Source organism: Anas platyrhynchos, chromosome 18 (genome assembly GCF_047663525.1).
Source record: "Anas platyrhynchos isolate ZD024472 breed Pekin duck chromosome 18, IASCAAS_PekinDuck_T2T, whole genome shotgun sequence".
NCBI lineage: Eukaryota > Metazoa > Chordata > Aves > Anseriformes > Anatidae > Anas > Anas platyrhynchos.
The window spans coordinates 3193163-3214311 of record NC_092604.1 but is presented as its reverse complement, the minus strand read 5'-3'; the positions used below and the strand labels follow the sequence as shown (position 1 = coordinate 3214311).

At 41.0% G+C, this 21149-nt stretch overlaps 1 protein-coding gene across 4 annotated transcripts in view; it reads left to right on the top strand.

Moving 5' to 3' along the window:
- Positions 1 to 21149, top strand: part of RABL6 (RAB, member RAS oncogene family like 6) — a 56825-nt gene that overhangs the window by 14371 nt on the left and 21305 nt on the right. For 3 of the 4 annotated variants that reach the window (XM_027471076.3, XM_013095018.5, XM_013095019.5), the window contains 5 exons: positions 6492 to 6544; positions 8103 to 8194; positions 9063 to 9203; positions 10330 to 10435; positions 15555 to 15658. In XM_027471076.3, coding sequence (XP_027326877.1) covers positions 6492 to 6544; positions 8103 to 8194; positions 9063 to 9203; positions 10330 to 10435; positions 15555 to 15658 — 496 coding nt within the window. Of the gene's footprint in view, positions 1 to 6491; positions 6545 to 8102; positions 8195 to 9062; positions 9204 to 10329; positions 10436 to 15554; positions 15659 to 21149 lie in introns of those variants that run through there. The other variant, XM_072025543.1, reaches the window with a different exon arrangement.

Genomic DNA, 21149 nt, shown 5'->3' with positions numbered 1-21149 from the left:
AGCCCATTATTTGCAATTTGAACTTTAGATAAAATCCAGTATTTAGAAGCAGTTGTTTCATGTGCTGTGTGACAGATGGAATAGTCTGCTGCTTAGTGTAATCAGACTCTGAATTTTACTATAAACTTCATGTTCTCTCCTTTATAGTTTTATATATATTTATACACAGGTACTGAGTTCTTTGTTCTGTTTATAAAATTCTTGCCAAGCTGCTTTTATAAAGGAATGGTATTGTAAAATTGGTAAAATGTTACCTGCAGTGAATAATGTATGCAGGAGGAAAGGATGAAAGAGAAACTGATTACTTAAATCTGTCCTAAATGCTTAGCCAATGAAAGTGTTACGATGTATAAAAGGTATTTTTCATTAGTTTTCAATTTTTACCAATATATGAAGTTCTATTTTCTTAAATAAATGGTAGACATATGTGAAGGCACAACCTGAATGCAATGGAATCTGTTACTACAGTGGGTTGGGAGCTCAGATGTAAATCCTAAAGCCCATTCTGTAGCCCCAAATTCATGTTTTGTTTGGCTTTTGAGAGGTCTCCTGTACCAGACAGGCTCATTGTTTAAAGTGTGAGTAGGATCATGAAAGCAGCTTTACAGGTGAGCGTCTTATGCTCTGCAAGTCTGTTCTTTGTGTGCTTCCCTCCCTCAAATTTATTGACAACAGTGATTGAAATTTCAAACTCTTATGGTTTGACTCCTGACACGTTCCCTCAGTAGACCTACATCCAAGGTGTTCTACCTCTGATGTACCACATGTGCAACTTACACATGCATTAACACCAAAAAATAATAGGATAGATACAATAGGGAGCGGGAAAGGGAGAAAGTAATTTTTTCATGTTATCTAAATGATATTGAAAAGAGCAAAAACAAAAAGGTAATTAAGATAGCATCTGTAGTTCATATGCTTAACAGAGCAGAGCCTGTAGCTTAAACTTGAGCCAATAACTTTAAATGAAAGCCCTGGTAGCTTTATTATTTTATTCTTTTAAACCCTGGTCTTTCACAGAGTAGGCAAAAACCTTACTTAAGTCAGAGGTATTGCTGAAGTCAAACTGATGACAAGTTGGCTTTCAGATCCTGGGATAATATGCACAGGGCTGGAATCTTAAGCAAAACATCTGTTTTCTCTCAGCCTTGCAGCTTCAGTATGAATAGATTGACAGTTAATTTGGGAATCATGTGGCTCCAGCATTTATTTCTGTGAATAGCTTCTCAGAGCAGAGTCATCTTCTAAACTAGAGACTTGTCATTTTTTTGGCAAGATGGATTGGATTTGATATGAGCAGATGTTGATAACAGCTCTTCTGGTACTGCTTTCATTTCTGGCTGTGGAACATGTATTAGAAATCTGAAGAGACTCTATTTATTTTCGAGATGAAACCCATTCTGTTCAGATCTCTACTTATGGACCACAGATGTGCATTTTTATATCGTTAAATGTACTCAATCAGTGCAGTGTAAAACTTCAGAGTATCGTGATACAATAAAATCAAATCCTTTCCCATTGCTGTAGCATTGCAGTTTCTTGATAAATGCAACTTCAGCAAAGTGTGCAGGTTAACCATTAAAAACTGGCTCATATGTAAGCATCATCAAAATGTTATTACATGACATTTTTATTCTTTCTTTTGTATGCTTAGGACAAAAAATCTTCCTGCGTGATGCTTTTGGTGAGAGCAACGCCAATCTAGACAGTAGACTTCTATCCAGTGCTGCTGCAGAATAGTGCTGATGAGAACCAATCCTCCTTTTTTTCCTTTGCCTACAAGACCCTGGCTAACATGCATACTTAGAGATGTGCAGAACGCTGCGTTTATCAGGCTGGATTTTAAACTGCCAGAAGTGCATTTTCTGAGCATGCATTTTGACATGCATAGTTTTCCAGGCTAAATTTTTTTCCACTTTTCCAGTCTTGGAACAACTGTTCCTTGATACAGAAAATCAAGAGACCTCTATTTAAATTTAGATGTTAAAAAACCTGTATTGAAAGTCTGATGCAGGGATGTTCCTAGACTGTCTGTCTAAAGGATCTATCCATAAACTTCAGTGTTCAACTTTAGTCTTATAAAGCAGCTTCAGCTTCTTCTCAGTTATGCAGTACTGCCATTCTTTATGTCTCAGTGTGAGTATGTACAGGAGAGTATGGGGAAACTCAGTAAGCTGCACCCTGAAAAGCTTCTTGTACGTTTTTGCACTGAGTTAAATGTTGTGGTTTTACTATTTTGCATTTTTCCCAGCGCTTACCAACATTGTGCCTCCCTGTCCTTGTTAGTTCAGCAATGTGTTTGTTTTTTTTTTCCCTCCAGTCTGTGTTAGGAATGCAGGAAGTAGCATTGTTGGTCCTGCCTGGCTGATGAATGGTGGTGAATCGGTGCCATTTGTTTAGCATAAAGATGTCAATTTGCAAGTAAGGGGAAAAGGTTTGTTGTGAAAGCTTAGAGTCTGTGAGGACAGTTAATGCATTGAAGCAAGAGAGAATGGCAGTTATTACACTGTACTGCTTCTCTTACATTTTTCTTGACTCTCAGATATTTTTTTTTTTTAAATGTGCAGACTCACAGGAGTAGTTATCTGCAGCCTGCTGGGTTCTCCATAGGCCTGCTCAGAGAGCTCATTTGTGTAATGATGCCATTTGTTAAACTCTTTTAACAAGTAGAGTTTGCCCCCAGCTCTGGATTGTATTGAATTTTATCCAATATGTGTAGTAACTACAGTCTCCTTTGCTGCCCTTGGAAGTAAAAGAACATAGGGAAGATATCTATCAGTAAAAGTCAGTCCTGACTCATCTTTCTGGCTTTGCAGCAAGTTGTGTAACTGCTGCAGGTTGTAAAGCTGTAACAGATCCTGCATGCAAAGCAGTTGCTTGAAATTCTGATGATTCAAGACCAATTCTGATCTTCTCTCATGTAACTTCTGCTAGTCTGGTTTCTGTGTCTTTTTCCATACCTGAACTGAGGGGATCAAGTCATATTTTTTTCTGTGCCAGCAGAATAGCATTAACCCTTTCACCCAATATTGGAGATTGATTTCCTCTCCCTTCCCCTTCACTCTCCTGCCAGGTGTGCTGCAAGAATGGGGAAAGGTCAGAATGAATATTTCTGTTATTTTCTGGTGTCATTAGATGATGCTGGAGATGCAAACATTTTAGAAATGTGTATTTTGGAATAATGTACAGAAACGTCTCTCCCTGACTGTGGACAACATTAGTTGGCAAGTTTTACTGAATCCTTGCTATCCTGCAACAAATCTGATGGTACACAGAGGTGCAGTGGTTGTCACGTTCTGGCCATGAATCCAGTCTTCTGGTATCCAGAGGAACTGTTCTGTAGACTTAAAGGCACTGCTGGAAGCTTATTTGTTTTTAGTGTTGCTGATAGGCCTGCAAAGAAGGAGCAGTCATTGTGCCAGTTAGAGAAGCTGAGCAATCACCATATGAACACCCTTGTTTTCTAACTGAGGCTCCTAGATCACACATCAATGCAACCTTAAGCACAGGACTTTGTTCCTATAACCACATGGTCATCTTTGTACACTTGGCTTTACAGCCTCAAATGTACATACATCAAATACACCATGCCCTTCTCTGGCTCATCTTGCAATTTTGGTTCCAAAAATAGGCACTCTGCATGAATATGTACATACACGTGCTTTTCAGCTCTGTTACTCCTTTATAGATGACCTCCTTTACAGCAGTGAGGAGCATCACGTGTGTTACTCATTCCTCTTGGCACATCTTGAAGCCCTAAGCAGGGAGAGGTGTACAAGTCATATTCATTCTTAAGCATCAGTCTTAAATATGTTCAGGATAGAAAGACAACTTGGATGTTAAGGATGAGAGAGATTTGTGAACTGTGAAGAGGTCTAGATGGGTATTTGTGGTTGCTTGGACTTCTGTTTTAACATGAGAAATTCAGTTCATTCCCAGCACAATTTAGCAGTAACTAGAGAAGTGGTGATGCTTTGACATTCAGAGAATCTCCATGAGTTCCACTGACTTGAAATTAATTAATTCAAGGGGGAAGTATACATGTCCTAGACATCCCACAGCTTCAGTTGCACTGGGAAAAATCAGAACCCATACTTGTATCCCAAGGGAGATGAACTTCAGGAATGGGGAAAGATTGGAATTAATATTTCTACTACTTTCAGATGGCAAATTAAGACGCTACTAGGGCTGCAAATATTTTAAAAATGTCTGCATTTTGTACTGATGTGCAGCAGCATCTCCCAGATGCACTGTCATGGTGTTGTGCCTGCAGTCTCCTGTATCTTGTAGCACATGCAGAGCTGATGTGCAAGGCCTGTTGAACATTGTCCCACAGAGTTTTCCATTCAGAAAAATGTCCCAAACTCTTGTTTTCTTAGCTGACACTAGTTGCTTAACAGCTAACAGGTAATACAGATGACCAATATTTACCAAATGTAGTTTGCAAAGTTGTTTAAGAGAAGTGTATCAACTTCATAATTAGCGCTACCAACCAACATTGATTTCAGTAGCCTAACGCTGAGTTCAGAGGGGGTGTATCCTGACATCTGTGTGCACAGTTCTGTAATAGTACCTGGTGAGAGTGTTGGATGGGGTGATTTTTCTATTCCAAATTTTCTTCATTTGGGTTTAAGTAGGGAAGCACTACAAAATTAGAACTTTGTATTTCATAACTACCTTTCCTTGACATGCATGGCAGAAGAAAGAAACATTTTCCCTGTTGTCATGTGCAGTATTTGGCAGAACCACAAATTTTACAATTAGTCAGTTGATAGTTCATTTCATCAGTTGAGTTGAATAGCTAATGGAAGCTGGTTTTGCCCCACATTGCAAAATCTTAAGAGATGATGGGAGTGTTTTGTGGGTGCATCCAAGCTGCCAAACATTGCTGTTGTCAATGACAGGGTGAATTTCTAGAAATTCTAGTCTCTGCCATACCATTATGTTTTAGTTAACTAATCACTGTTTAGACTGGGACAAAGTTGATTCAGAAGTACAGTTCTTAATTACTGTCTTTAACATCTGGAAGATACTTGATATCTGAAAAACATAACTCTCTAGACTTTGCAGGGTTATTTACTGTGCAGTGCTGTTCATTTGATAAAACTCTGGAAGCTGCTGTATGTAACTAATTTGAATAACACCTGGGGGCCAAGGACAGTTTTTTCATGGTTTGTGTCTTCTCTAAATTTCTTCAGCGCTAGGTGAAAGAACATATGCTTGCTCTTGCATATTGAGATTCACAGCAACAGGTAGTGACAACTGTCTACACCAGAAGATCATGTTAGACAGTGGCCACTCTGCTAGTTACTGATACATCATCTTCTTTGCCCACTGTGGTCCCGGGCTTTAAGATTTGTAAACGTGATTACAGTATAACTGATGTTACTGCAAAATGTCAGGAAGCCTAAGATTTAAAACACTGACTCATTTTCTGGTGATGCTGAGTCAAATGCCAGTGGCACTTTAAAAGTCAGCCTGTAAGTGTATTCAGTGCTTATTGAAGTTGTCAGAAAAGAAAGAAGTCTTAAGGGATCTGGCCTTTAAGTATAAGGGCCGCAATTTGGTATCTGCCTTATTGGAAGCAGGTGAGTTGGAGAGAAATGTATAGATCCCTCAAGATGGGATTATGGCAATGAGATGATGGAAGTCTTTACAGTAGTTTTCTAGCATCTTCTCCACATGTGTAGACTGCCTCTTTCACTTTCCTATGAGGTTAATCAGAACTTTGTCTGTTCTGTAGCTTATTCTTGTGTGCGTGTCTCTAGAGTACATGGCTTTGAGTGCATGCCTCTTGAGGATTTCCTTTCTTCACTTCTGTGGTGATGTCCAGATCTGACCCATCCAACTGTAACATTTTGTGCATATATAGGCTGATTTTATTCTGCTTCTTCAGCCCCCTCACCGCAGTTATTCGAGTTTACTTGTATTTTCCCTTGTCTAAGTTCTGTGTTTGGCTGTTAAAATCTCAGTTGCCAGCCGCTCTTTTTTGGGTCACAAGGCAGCCCCAAGCACCTAATGGGATATGGGATCACATTTATTTCCAATATTGCTTCCTTCAGGTAATAGTAAGTGTAATAGTACAACGACATCGTAGCGTCTCAGAAAGCTGAGTATGTGGTTGTGCAGTCCAGTTGTAGCAGCCCTGTGATCTTTTGCTCCTTCAACGCTAAAGCAAGAGCAGCTCACTTTGTGGTCAGGGAGTATGCAGAAACATGTAGTAATCAGTCATTGTAACTTTATGCTGTGAAGAGTGTGGTTTAAGCTGCTACAGACTTTTTTCCTGTTCATCTTTGAATTAGACCAGCTGGTATTCTTTAGCAAGGCATGCCTGTCCCGCCCCTCCTTGTTCTCCAGGCATATGGTAGAATTTTAATCTGCTTTAAGGTCAATGCTGTGATTTCATAGGGATTCACAGACCTGTCCTGGAGTTCTCTGCCCAGTGTAATAATTTTTTTGTTTTGTTTGTTTGTTTTACAATTCTTTTTAAGGAAAATGCAAAAAACGAGGAGATGGTTTGAAACTGGAAAATGACCCCCAGGAGGTGAGTCACCTTGAAGTCACCTTGAATGCTGACATCTGCCTCTTAGCAGGAGGCATCTTGTTCACCTTTGTTTGGTCTATGGAGAATTAAGTTCTGTATTTGTTTCTGCTTTAATGCTGCATTAGAGGGTGAATAAGGGACACTGTGATCTCTGATGTTCTTTTGCCTGTGCTTTTTATCCCTGTTGTGCCCTTCTCACAATTTTCCTGCTGTTTTCAGTTCTGTCTTTTGGGAATGAGCCCTCCCCAGCTGTTTATTTCTTTGCTTTGTACCTGTTTTCACGCAGTCAGTGTCAGGAAGTCTTTTGGTAATTGACTTCTCATGAAACATTGAATAAATCACTTAACAGCCAGCGTCTCTGGCTGCTCCTTAAAACTGGTCCAACAATTACCTTTTAGCACTCTTTGAAATGTAGAGGATGCAGGGGCAATAGAAGTGCCACCTGGTGTGCAAAAGTAAATAGAGTTGCTTCCTTGAGGCTCTTGCACAAATGTGCATCCTTTGGATCTACTGCAGTAGAACAGAGTGCCATATGGGAAACCATAATCCCGTGTTTCCCAAACCACGTTTGGGCTACTGATGCACTTTTGTAGTATCTCTTTAAAAAGCTATGTGATGTTATTCTTGAGGAAAGTAAATTTAAAGGCAAAGATCGCATGATCACTGCTGCGGCTCTTAAAGAGTTTTATTACTCCTGTTTGTGTGTCATTGCCATTTGGGACTCAGCACATGGGCAGGTTTTGGTACTTCCTCAATAACCACTTGAAAACTGCTTGAAATTGATGCAAAATCTGGTGTTAGTGATATGCACTCGGTTATGGATGAGTCAGGGCAGTGAAGAGTTAGCTGTTTCACCAGGGTGCCAATCTTGCTCAATCTGTGTGATCAAATTGGAAAGATTTTCTTTAAAAATGTTCTCTTATGTGAAAAGACCTCTGAGAACAGATGTCACAGCTGCTTCTTTGCAAATGTGTGTGCATTTTTCACTCCTGGAAATAGGAGTGAGAATTGTTCTATTGGTACCAAATTGCAGCAGGAGCCTTACAGGTTCAGTTCTGACTAGCACACTGTGTTTTGCAGAGTGCAGTCTAAATTTGGTGAAAACCAAATTGGCTACTAATGTATTGTTTTAGCTCTGCATGGAAGAAAGTCAGTTGAAACTACATCCTGGTTTTACCAGTATTTGTGTTGACGAAGAGATGTAATACAGGAGCCAAGTTCTCTGTACTCTGTCCTGTAGCTTATATGGACTTACCTTGCCAGTACACAATTTGGGGGCACAGTGGAAAGAGGAGCAAGTGAGTTTTATATAGCATTTGCTGTCAGTCTTTTTTTTTTTCCTGAGACTGCTGGGTGCTTCATACCCTGGTCCTGTGGGCAGTGGAAGCTGTGACCCACCAAGTACGTTTTTTAATGATGATGACATGAAATCCGTGGATATTTTTTTATAGTGGCTGTTAGTGTTAGTTTGCCTGTTCAGCACTGTGTCAGTTGTGTTCTCTATGATCCTGAAGTCGAGTCAAGTTATTTACTGCTTCTTTTGCCTTTATTTTCCCAGGCAGAGTCAGAAATGGCTCTGGATGCAGAGTTTCTGGATGTTTATAAAAACTGCAATGGTGTAGTGATGATGTTTGACATTACCAAACAGTGGTAAGACACCTTCAGCAGCACGTGCTATGTGATTCTCACATTTTTAATGGAAGCAAATGACTTCTAGACCTCTTGATTCCCAGATGGTCTCTAGAGCTGATATGCAGCCTAATGAGTCAAAGCAAGCTTGTATCCTTTAAAATAATAGCTTTATCTTCTGGCATGTCTTTTAATATACTCCACTCCTGGGTTTGTTTCAAACAGTCTCCCTGTGGGCTTCTGGACTGCAGTTTCTGATATGCTGGTATCTGAGGCTTGATAATTAACGCTGTCACGGGTGCAAAATATGCTGGATGTGTTATAAACATACCGCTTTACAGAGCACAAGGGAAAACAGAAAGATAGCAAGAAATTCCCAGGAAGACGGGTATTAGTAAGGATTATTTGGATGCTCTGAGCTGCATTAATGTATAGAAATAATGAGCTGTCCATTTTGCTCACCTGAGGAGAAGGGGGAGAGTCACGTGGAAGACAGATTTAAAAGGGGAGGTAGTAAGAGTTTTTGCTTTAGAACGCAAGCTTACGTGTAAAGGTTTTATATGGTTCAGTGAGACCATTGCCAGCATAAGTTAGGGAATGTTTTTCATCTGGTGACCTCACACAGTTTTATAGGACTAAGAGAAACATTACTTGAAGAGATGTGTGGTCTCTGGTGGAAGTGGATTATTGAACTTGTCAAGTCATTTTTGAGTAAAAAATGATACAAACATATTTACAGTTAATACATTAGAGGGAGGGTGAAGCCACAGTATTGGAGGGATTTGGGGAAAAAAAAACTTTGTATTTTTTTCCGTGGTTTGTGCATGAAACTGCTCACAGAATGGTGTTTCACCCTCACTTGCCTGTGTCTGTCTTTCCTTTGGTGAAGGACATTTAATTATATTCTGAGGGAGCTTCCTAAAGTGCCAACTCACGTTCCAGTTTGCGTGCTTGGGAATTACAGAGACATGGGGGAGCACCGCGTCATTCTACCTGGTGATGTGCGGGACTTCATTGACAATCTGAACAGGTAACTGGGGATGGCACCATGGTCACCAGACAAGGGGAGCAGACTTCAGCTGCTCTGTCATCACCCATAGATAACTTGCTGCTGTGTTTCAGATCTGTGTCACGTTCATCCTCCAACCCTCTGCTTAGCTTCTAGGCTTCAGTGACTCTTAAGAGTCTCACAAAGAAGTTTCAGTTTTCATGATGGACTCTTTCTCCTTTGATCTAGCAGCCCATACTGAGCAGATTGTTAGCAGATTCTTGGAAGCAATGACTGCATGCCTGCATGTACCTTTCAGGAGTACTATTACCAAGAGGTCATTTCCTTTCTGGTTACTCCTTACCTTGTGAAAGAATTCTCTCCCTGCAACACAACTGTTTTCTACTCCACGTAATTCTGCTACAAGAAAGCCAGCTAGTGTAGCTGTGTTTCTCCCTCTTCCTCTCATAGCGTCTCCACACAGCGTTTTCTGGGTACAGCTAGATCGTACTCCACTGTTTCCAGACAGGCAAGGTTTTCCCATATAACAGAGAACCTCAGAGCCCTGTATATAAAATTTTACGTGTTGGTCAGGTGTTAATAGATTGTACCTTCAACACAGTTTTATGTTTTTAAAGCAATTTTTAATTTTCTTGGTCTCTTGCTTGTCTGTTACTGTGTCAGGTGTACAGAAATGTGCCAGTTTTAAGGCTGGATTCCGTAATATAATCATTTCTTCTCAAATTTATCTCTATATATGTCTTAGAGTTTAATGCCCAGTTTTGATGCTTGAGTTGGTGACTTAATATAGGTCTATTTGTGGTTTTAAAATAAAACCTTCAGTGAGAAATTAATAGCTTGTACATCTACAAACCCCCAGCTTAGTGAACCAATAGCTCAGTGTCCTGATGCAGTATCTCCTAGTCTAGCAGCACTGTGACAATGCAACATAACTGCTGCATCCAGCTTTTTTGCCACCTTCAGGAGGAACAAAGTCTGAATTTTCCTGTAAACAAAATAACAAGTCACTAGCAGAATGACATGCCAGCCTCCATTTGAGGGCTGAGGGGCTGGTTCACAGCATGGAATTTAGCAAGTACCTCATCTGTGTGTATGTATGTGTTTTATACAAAGTTTTATTTCCTCTTTGCATATCTGGTTGAGACAGGCCTCCTGGCTCCTCATATTTTCGCTATGCTGAGTCTTCCATGAAGAACAGCTTTGGACTCAAGTACCTGCACAAGTTCTTCAACATTCCCTTCTTGCAGCTGCAGGTAAGAGAGATGGTATTTCCATGATGTTCAGGGTGGGTGGGACAGAGTTCATTTTTCTCTAAGGTGATATGATTTTATATGCAGGATATTTTGTTGTTAAAGGATCCTGAATAAACTTCTGTTTTTGTAACAGTGTAGTTAACAGAATTTTATTAGTCTATTGGTGCCTGTGACTTAAATGTCTCTGTTTGCAAAAGTGCTCATATTTGCTCTTTCATTCAAAAACGCTTACCTGCGTAGAAAGGCTCCAAGGTGAATATCACTGCAAAGAAAACTGCATCCAGTGTTGTAATTACTAAAAATGTTACATATGCGTAGTTGTTACACTTTGTATTTAAATTGTGTTGTCAGTCAGTAAGTTAAAACTTGAATGAGAAAAGTCTTGTCTCTGAACTCTTCAGTTCATACCACGTGTTTGCTGAAAATCTTTGTCCTGAGATGAACAGTAACTGATCTGCTTGGATCCAGTGCAAGCAGGTAGAAGGCTCAAATCTCTGTCATAGTTGAGCCTCCTTTTCCTTCTAAGAGGAAAGGTAAAGGCTGAATGGGAAGGGTGAAATTCACATCCATGGTCCTTTAGAAGAGGACCCTTTGATGTCATCATACAGGGGTCCTTTGGGGTCAGCGACTTACTGCTTCTGGGGCTGCATATGAAGTTGTATCACAGTTTTCTTCTGCTTGGAGAAATTCAGACAATTGATCTTGATGATCTTTTACCAGCAGGTGAAATGTCTGTGTATATTTTTACACAAATAATCCAAGCTGAATTGCTAGTTCAGAATAAGCTTATATATGTTAGTGGGTGTTACCACATCCCAAGTCTGCAGAGCAGATGCATTAGAAAGAACCAGGATAAGAAAACTAAATGTACAGAAACCCAGTAAAATAACTAAAATACAACTTTTCGTCAAAACTGTATTAAAAATCTGAGATTAAAACCCGATTTGCTGCTCACTAGAGAAGACTAAAATCTTCAAGCATGGTGTGTTGGTTACATGTTTGTTTTTATAACCTTGGTTTCTACAGTAAAGTGATGTCTTGTGGAAATCATGCAGAATAATTAGTTTCCAGGTTACTTTTATAAATCTCCCTTCTTCTCAAATAATGTTGTTAAGAGACAAAGACATTAGCATGGGCTTCCTGCTAGATTTGTGTCTGAAAATTGCTCATATGATACTGTTAATGGCCACTATATGCAATGATTTTCCTAAATACGATTGTAAGCAGGAAATATCAAAGTGTTTGTAGCACTACGGTTTACGAGGAAGCAGCTTTAGGATGAGAGTCTTAGGCAACCTTTCATTGAAATGTACTCTGTATAAGTAAATATGATCTATTAATCTGAAAGTAATTAGGACACTTATATAAGGTAATTAGCCTCAAAGCCAGAGAACTTCTTGTTCGGATCTTGGTCCTCAGGGAAATAGAAATAAATCTGATATGGCCTTTAGCTATTTGAAGATGTCAGTGACAGTTGTTAGGAGAGGTGAGGGAAGTGGGGTGACCAGCCCCCATTTATTTCCAGTTCAGTGGGCATGGGATGGCACTGGGGGTAGTGCAGAATCCAAGGTACAGGTGCTGCATGTGGGTTGACCTTGGTTATTAGACTCTCTAATCCTGTGGTGGTGTTGTTTTTGTTCTTTTTTACTGTTTTTGTTAAATGTAATTAAGCAATTCAACACTTCAGAAACAAACATGATGAAAAGACTTCTCCATGAACAGCTTAGTTTCTAAAATGTGAAAGGGAAGATTCAGATGGGTGCATGTAAACAAAATGTTTGCACTGTTCTTTGCATCTTGACATAGGAGGTGGTAGTTGAGAAAGCTGGCTGTGCCTGTTGGAACGTTTTTTCTATGCTGCCAGAGTGGTGCTTCTTGACTTTTCCTTTAAAAAAAGCAGTACAAAAACATGTTCCTGTAGTTACGTGCTCATATGTGGATTGCAGGCAGCTGTATTTCCATGCATTCTGATAAAAATCACAGTGTAGGATCCCATATGAAGATGGTCATTTTTCCTTCCTCCCTGGTGTGAGGGAGATTCCTGGCCTGGCCATTCTGTGAGGAGGCAGGTGACACCGCAGATTCAGAGGCCTTTGGTTGCTGCCACCCAAGCTTTGGGACTTTACTTGATGTCAACCTTCAGGCAAGACATGCCACACTTTTTCCTGTGCCGTTTGTGTTTCTGCTGCAGGTTTATTAGAAGAGTTTTGTGCTGTTCCACAGTAGCTGCTGGTTTGCTGGCTCTGGGCATTTGCTGCTCCTGGTTGGCATCTGATATCTTGCCTTTGAGTGTGCTGGGAGCCAGGGCTTGCTCCCGCAGGCCTTATTACCAAGCAGTGCAACACGATGTTTAAATTTGCAGGAAAGTCACAACTAGACTTAATTCCTAAAGGTACTGTTTGTACCTTCAGAGAGACTTGACAGAGGCTCTAGAAAGGAGTAAGTTCCCTGGTACTTCGGAGCAAAGTAGGTAAAAGGAGAGGAATTCTGCCAAAAATTAAATGCACATACCAGTTAATTGGTCTCAGTCAGCTTCCAAGGTTTCTCTGTTCCTCAACCTGATCTCCCACAGCTCTCCAGGGGAAGTGGAGCTGTTCGGCCACGTATGGCATTCCTCTATGTCCTTTAGTGGTGTTGGCATCTAGTGCATTGGTTTTAAGTTGCACGTTCCTGTGTTCAGTTTACCTTTATGCATCTTTCATAAAGAAAGTGGTGGGTGAAATTCAACCCCCCAGTAAGGAGCAAGTTCCATCTAGCAGCCTGGGCTCTTTGATTATTTATCGGGTCCTTTCCAGGGGAAGGATTCTCAAATTGGAGAATGCAGTGTAGCTGTAGGAACTGCTGGTGGCCCACATAATTTGCTAATAGGATCAGGTCACCCAGGCCTTCAGAGTGCTGCACTGGAAGGTGACAGAATATTGCAGACAGCTGAAATTGCCATTTCCCAGGAAGCACTTGAAAGTGGCATTCAGCCAAAGCATTGGTCTGCAGCACATGATTTATTCCCTCCTTTTGGGTCGTTGCTAAAAATAATCTGCTTCTTTAATATTTTAATACCAGCATGGTAAAATAGATTTTTTGCATTTAGAAGTCCATTATTAGTAACTATCTTTTTACAAAGTTAGATGCAAATTTCTCTCGATTAAATCTAAGTTCTGAATTTACTGTGATCTGTGAAAATTGAGATAGATAAAACTCAGGTGTATGTCTTCCTTCTAAAGTATGAGGAAAGTCAAATCACTTGTTTAATAAAAGCCCTTACCTAAGTGCATAAGATAAGCACTGGAGAGCAGTGTTCCCTCTGTATCTGTTTATTCAGTTAATTAGATCATCATTTATTTCACTTCTGTTAGGAAAGAGGACAAGTAAGCAGAATAGTTTCCTCTTTTTTTGGCCTGATTTTTGCTTGTAGTCTACGAATAATACAAAAGGATGAAATTTGTTACTTCCAAAATCTTGAAGGATGCAGGAACCATACAAGCATTTAAAGTCACTTAGTACAGATTAGTACTGTTCTGTTTAGTGTACCGAGTTTAAATGTATAGCATGTTTTACTGAAACTTTGTCTATACCACAATGAATGAATTTCAAGTTAACTGATAACTTCATAGTTCTTTGTATACGTTTTAATTGAACTCAAATTTCCATCTGCATATAGTTATATGATGAATAAAAATTACCTGGTGTGGTAGTTCTACCCTGCTGGGCAGCTGAACTCCACCATGACTGCTCTCGCTCCCTCTCCTCAAAGGGAAAGGGGTGGGGAAAAAATGCATTGGAAAGGACTCAAGGGTTGAGATACGAGTAGGGAGATCACTTGAGTTATTGTTGTGGATAAAACAAACTCAGCATAGGGAGATTAATGTAATTTATTACCTATCCCTAGCAGACTAGAACAGTGAGAAGCTAAAACTCCCCCCCCCCCTTTTACATCCTCCCCCCAAGTGGCACAGGGGAATGGGGGCTGCAGTCAGTCCCTGACACTTCATCTCTGCTTCTCCTTCATGGTCACTCTGCAGCACAGGATCCCTCTCGCAGGATGCCGTCCTTCCCAAACTGATTCTGTGTGGGCTTCCCACAGGCAGCAGCTCTTCAAGAACTGCTCCAATACGGGTCTGTACCACGGGGTCCCTCTGTCAAGAGCAAACTGCTCCAGCACACCTCCTCCAGGCCACATCTACCTGCTCCACCGGGGGCTCCTCCATGGGCTGCAGCGTGGAGATCTGCTCCACGGGGGACCCATGGGCTGCAGGGGGACAGCCTGCTCCACCAGGGGCCTCTCCCTGCACAGGCCACAGGGGAACTGCTGCTGCGTGCCTGGAGCACCTCCTGCCGCACGGACCTTGGGGGCTGCAGGGCTGCTTCTCACTCCTCTCTCCCAGCTGCTGTTGTGCAGTGTTGTTGTGTTTTGTTTTTTTTGCTTGTTTGTTTTGTTTTTCTTTCTTAAATTTCTCTCACAGAGGCATAACTAGCAGCACTTGTGGTTTGGCTCTGTTCAGCAGTGAAAATCTATTTCAGCAGAAATCTGTTGGAAATGTAGAAAGGGAAGGACTGAATTAAAAAACTTACATATTTTACGTAAGCGAAGCCTACTTGCTTTATTTCACATTTGAAATGAACTCAGGTGTGTTTGTCCCCCATCTGCAGGACAGCAACTGAAGGCAGAAGGGCCATAGCTTCTAAAATTTCACTGAGCTAACAGGCTGTGGTTGCTCATCTGCCCCAACATTTAAAAAAAAAAAAAAAAAATGTGAGTTTTTGCACTGAGTCCTGCTCCCAGAAGGGCTTATTTATGAACTGGTTGTACAACTGTTTTGCACAGAATTTGATACTGTTCTTCAAATGCAACTAGTGATCCTGTATCTGATACAGTTTAGCTCTCAGAACAGATTGCTTTCTTACAGTCAGACTTTCTGGATTAACATACTTTTGCTACCACTTCTGTTTCCCATTATGCTTCTGTATTTAAACTGAACACCATGAAATGGTCCAAAGCTCCTGTTTAATTCATTGCTGTGGGTAGAGTGTTGACACCAGATCTCACTGCACCCTGTGAGCACACAGAGATCTGTTACAATGACCCTTCCTGCTCAGACCCAGCTTGTTTTCCTTTCTTCAGCGGGAGACATTGCTACGGCAGCTGGAGACGAATCAGCTGGATATTGATGCAACTTTGGAGGAGCTGTCAGTGCAGCAAGAGACAGAAGATCAAAACTACGAACTGTATGTCATTGAGCCATCTTTTCTAACTGTTTTGTTGCAGTCTAGGTGTCATACAAATATTGGGCAGCCCCAGCTATGGCATGTGGTCAGACTGAAGTGTTGTGAGTGACATTTGGCATTTCTTTGGATCTTGCAAAATGTTACTTTAAGTGGCATCTCCTGAAATAAAGCATGCACTTTGGGATCCCTGTCAAAGGGTCTGGTTCCTACAAGCATGTGATCTGTGGGAGGGCAGTGGAGGTGGAGTTGAGCGGTACAACTTGAGGCAGCACGTGGTAAGAGATTATAGATAAATATGTTGCAGCCTCTAATGGAGAAAGGGGTTATTTTCCACTTCTCTAATGCTCAGCACACAAGTTGATTCCTTTTCTTCTGGCTGTTGCATTCCTGTGTACTGCATATCTTGGGATAGGCAGAAATTAATAGCTACAATACTGTTGTTCACTTTGAATACTTCTAGTCTCCTCAGCACATTTCTGGTTTGAAACAGTGACTAGTTCCTGCCTTGTGTTTATTCACTGCCTCATCTGTTCTCTTGGTGCTTGAAATGAGCATTTTCCAGAGTTAGCCCTGCAAAGCCAATATATCTGTAGCACAGTGAGATGGAATCTCTTCAGATTTTTATATTGCTGGCACATTTTCCATGAATTTCTATTGCAAGGTCTTCATTACTGTAACATGCAAGTCAAGTCAACCTCAGAATGAATTGGAAAGAGATTCTTTACAGGCATCTTTAGCTGTAAGTTAGAATCAATGATTATGAAATATTCATGCACAGCCATTTTGATAAGCATTTTTAGACCAAGTTTCAAGTTCCATAAACTTGGTCAGCGTATTTCTCTTTGTGAGAGCATTGGAATAGTCTGTATACACACAAAGCAGTACTGTTTCCAGAGTATTCACCTCATTTGTTTCCTTAGGGAATGGATAGCTTCTTCATGCCTTCAGCAATTCTCTTGACATCCCTGCTCAAAGGACTGGGCTATGTGGGCTGTTCCATCGGAGTATTTTCCAGTGTTTTTTATACTGTATCAGTAATGGGAAAATACTTAAAAGAATCAGGACTTGGCAGAGCTGTGCCAAGCTTACACAAGAAGATGTTGCTACCTATTCACTTGTCACCCTTGTACCAGCTTTAGTATTTACTGGACCCTCACATGAACCAATTCAAATCACAAATCAGATCACAAATGAAGCAGAAAACTGACATCTGCCAATACCTACTTCTGGATTAGCTTTTGCCACATGAGTGGCGTGAGGGCTTGCTGTGAGAAACATCTGCTCAACACCAGAGCTTAATGGAAGCAACAAGAGATGCAACAAGAGATGGGTCTGGCAGATGCGGGATGGGAGGACCTAGTTCCAGCGATAGATGTTGCGTTGGATCATCCCATCCAGTGTAACCGCACCAGCATACAACATTTTATAATACTGGGGTGCTTCCACTGCAAGAGAGTACCCTTTCTGTAGCACTTACTCATGCAGACACACAGTGATTACTAAAAAAGGCATCATTTGCAATGTGGCAGAATCTAGAATCCTAAGGCCTAACTGGTCCAGGCAGTACACACTACCAAGTCAAAAGGCATGTTATTGCTTTTTACAACCTCAAAAGAGCTTTCAGTGCAGTCTGTAGTAGCAAGCTTCATCTCTGTAGAAGTTCTTGGGCCACCTGCAGGTAATCCAAAGCCAGAATAACCATTTGGCCCATATGTCAGTTCCCTGTTGTTTTACCAAACCAGCTTGTGAGCACAGGAAGAACAGGAGTTGGGGTCTGTGCACCTGAAATACTTCAAAGATGCCCGCAGCCCAGACAGGCAGAGTAGCTGCCCCTCTCCTGTGCTTCAGAACAGAATGCTGTAGCAAGGGACTGCTGTTCAGCTGCTGGGGAGGGCTTGAACTGCAAACGACTAATTGCATTATTATGTTGAATATCTGTCTTAACAGGGTGAAAGAAATACCTTAGCTCTGATAACTCTGAGAAGAGGAGTTGCTTGGAAATTAAAAGCAAGACTTTTTCCTAGAATTCTGGTTTAGCAAACAAGCTGATTTTTCATGCAGCTGTCCAAATTCAATTCAGCTACTGCAAGCTTGTCAGCATACTCACACCAATGTTCTTTGCTTTCAGAAACTAATGCTTCTTTACAGAAAGGTCCTCAAAATATCTGTGGATGCTTCCTGGATTGAGCCACTGATTTCCCCCCCCCCCCCCTAAAAAAAAAGCACAAGGCCATGTCATGCCCATCTACTTCGACCACAGTGACTAAAATAGAGTGCTATTTGAGGATTTTTGAGGTTTTTCTCTGTGCCTCAGCTGGATATGAAAGGTCTGTTTCAGAGGCACCTCTGAAGCACATAAGCTGCAAGGGGTTACTTCTATCACAGAGTTGGAAGGATACTCTCCCTACAAATATACATGTATATTTTATATCCCTTCAGGAGTTCTTCAGTTCCTGACCTTGAGTCCTTCAGCCCAGGTCCTGATTTAAAGAAATAAGCACACTCATATGGGAAGGAACACAGATTTGGGTAAAGTTCTGATTCTTGGTAAGCTGCTTAAGCTGGTGAGTGGAGTATCTGTAGACACATCGGCAGTACCTGGTGGGAATTAGGGTTTGCTAATTAGGCAGGTCTTTAGGTTTGCTAGTTAGGCAGGTCTTCAGTGCTCTTGAATAGGGCTTGGGAAGGTCTCGCATCCCTGCTTGACAGATGCCCATCCTCTGGTTTTGAGATTACTATGTTTATCATGCTACTGTGGTTGTTGTCAAAATGAGCACCTGATGTGTTTTACTTTGACACTTTCTTGTTGCAGCACATGTATTCATGCAGTTTAACTTGTTGACCCTTAGCAGATGTGCCACCCTTGTGTTGGCTACTTGGATTTAGATGGTACTTAGAGTGTTGCTGTCAGTCACCACAAGTTGCTTAGCAAGGGGAAGGTGTCCACAGGCACTGGGGGCTGCAGGCCTTGGGTGCAGTGGGGCTGCTGCATCACCTCATCTGAGGCAGTTCCTGCTTTCCTTACGTTCACCATCTTGTGCTGACATAAAATCAGGCAGTGGAGCCTACAATGTGGCAGTGCTTGTCTCAATGATTTCATTCACCCCTGTGCATGTCTGGTAGCTGCTCTGTCACAATGACAGATGCTAAATTTGGATCAGTGAGAACAGAAGGAGCACAAGAACTCTTCATCCTGCTGTGTCTGGGTACCTGAGGACAAAACGTCATTGCTCTAAAATGTGTATCCCAAAGAAAACACGAGGTGGCACACAACACTGCCTCATGCAGCTTATGTAAGCGATCCCTTGGCAGTTGCTGGCCGAGCTTTGCCTGTGTAATGCATGTTTAGAGGCTTCCAGCTCTTTCCCTCTGCTTAGTCTGCCTGCCACACCATTTGCTCTGGTGCTTTCCCTGTGGTGTCTAAAAATTCAGCCTTTTTTCAGTTTCTGAATTCTTACAAAACAGCAATCACTTTCCTGACATCTGAATTTGTAATATGCTCAGTTTTTTCCATGTTGTGTCCATCTTATCTCCTCTCACAAAGGAAACTTTTTATACATTGTTTGTTCAGTTACAGCATGTCTGTTCCCTCACTGAATGCAGATGCACATGGAGAAGTATTTTTAGGAAATTATGGAAGCTCTTCCTGCATATTTTTTTTAGGAACTAGTTGAAATGCTTTTAGAAGTTAAGTAAATCTAATCTGTGGTTTTGATGAACTTTTATGTTTTGCTGGATTTTTTTTCTAATATTTTCTTTTTAATATTAAAGGACATAATTTTATTTCAAGGGTTAAGGATTCAATTATCCTTGAATTACCTTTTTTTTTTTTCCCTGAGATTAATATAAATTATTTAAAAGGAATACTGAAGTTTTTTGTTGTGAGAAGTCCCATCTTCTCTCACAATCAGTTTTGAGAAACTTCAGGAAACTATCTATAAACCACTATGTGATTGTTTGATTTATAAGCATCTGAAATCCAATTTATGAACAATTGAGGTGAAAAAAATAAATTCTCAGATCACTTTACTGTTGGTGTTTAAGAGCTCTCAAGCAAACTTTTAGTCAGGCTTTGCAAAAATATATTCAAAGAGACTGAACTGCAGATTATTTGAGATATTGTATGATCTGGGGTACAACTTTAGTAGTGGTAGAGTCTGTCTGCCAAGTGATGGAACTCCTAGATGCTTCCTCAGTGCTGCCGTACAACTGGCATCTGCACTGTCAGGTAATCCTGGAGAGCCAGGTGCTACTGTCCTGTCAGAAGATGATGAAACAGTGACTGTAGAAAGACATTTGCTCTCTCCTAATGAGGACTCTTATTTTGGGAAACATGCTTCCTGTATTAGACAGCTTTATTTACTACAAAGGCATTTGTTGGGGTTTTGGGTTTTATTTGCTGGTTTGTTTTTCATGCATCGAGCACAGGCCTTAAGTTTACAACAACCGTGGTACAGAGTAGTGCCAAATGTCTGACAGGAGAACTTGCTGCTACAGATGCTCTCCATTATCTCCAGCAGTATTGAAATACAGGTCTGGAATCTCACTGGCCAAAGGCTGAAGCGCACAGTACCAGTTAGGAAAGTAAACCCGCTTTTGTTTTTTTTTCTCCTTCCCTTATCTTTATCGTCTCAGCTTGCTGTGAGTCACTGTTCCTATCAGATCAGGAGCCAGTGTGTACTAAATGGGACTCTAGGTCACTTTTTTTGTGTGGCTGCATTAAGAAGTAATCTCACCTGGTCCTATCATCATGGATCTTGCCAGAGAACTGGAGAAAGTGGAGTGTATCCAGAATGATGTAGAGGGGCATTGTCCTGCTCCATTAGTTTTGTGTCAAATGGAAAACCTGAGGAACATCAGGGGAGGGATGGAACATCAGGCCTGGACAGCCAGCTTCAGTCCAGCTTCTGCTGACAACTAATTTCACATTCAGGAACCTGAACAAGTGGAAATCTAACCTTCTATGCAATAAAGCCAATGAAATTGATGTCACAGGCTTTATTAATCTTCATTTTCACAATTAATAAAATGACCTATAGTATTTCTTGCCATATGAAATCCATTTGAAAAGTTGATCACAAAACAGAACAAGGACCCAGAAAGCTTCAGGTTGCTCCTGTGTTCAATAGTAAATGAATACAAACACTGACAATTTTAGGACTGAGTCCTTTTGTACCCTTTTTTAGTTTGTTCTGTGCACAGAGCAATACTAACCTCAGGCCCTGATGAGTTTTTGTTCCTGCAGATCATGTTCATCTTTAAAACTGCATAGAAGTCTCCTCTTGTGAACAATCCCAACACCAAGTGAATTATTCAGGGATTTTGAGGATATGGACTTGTTATTCAGCCTGAAATGGAAGGATTGAAATGCAAACAAGGAGCCCACGTGGGTGTGGACAGATAACCCATCTGAACTTACATGGCACATTTGCTATCTCTAAAATGAGAACAAGTGTATGCAGGTCACAGCATGAGTGTATCAATTGTGCAT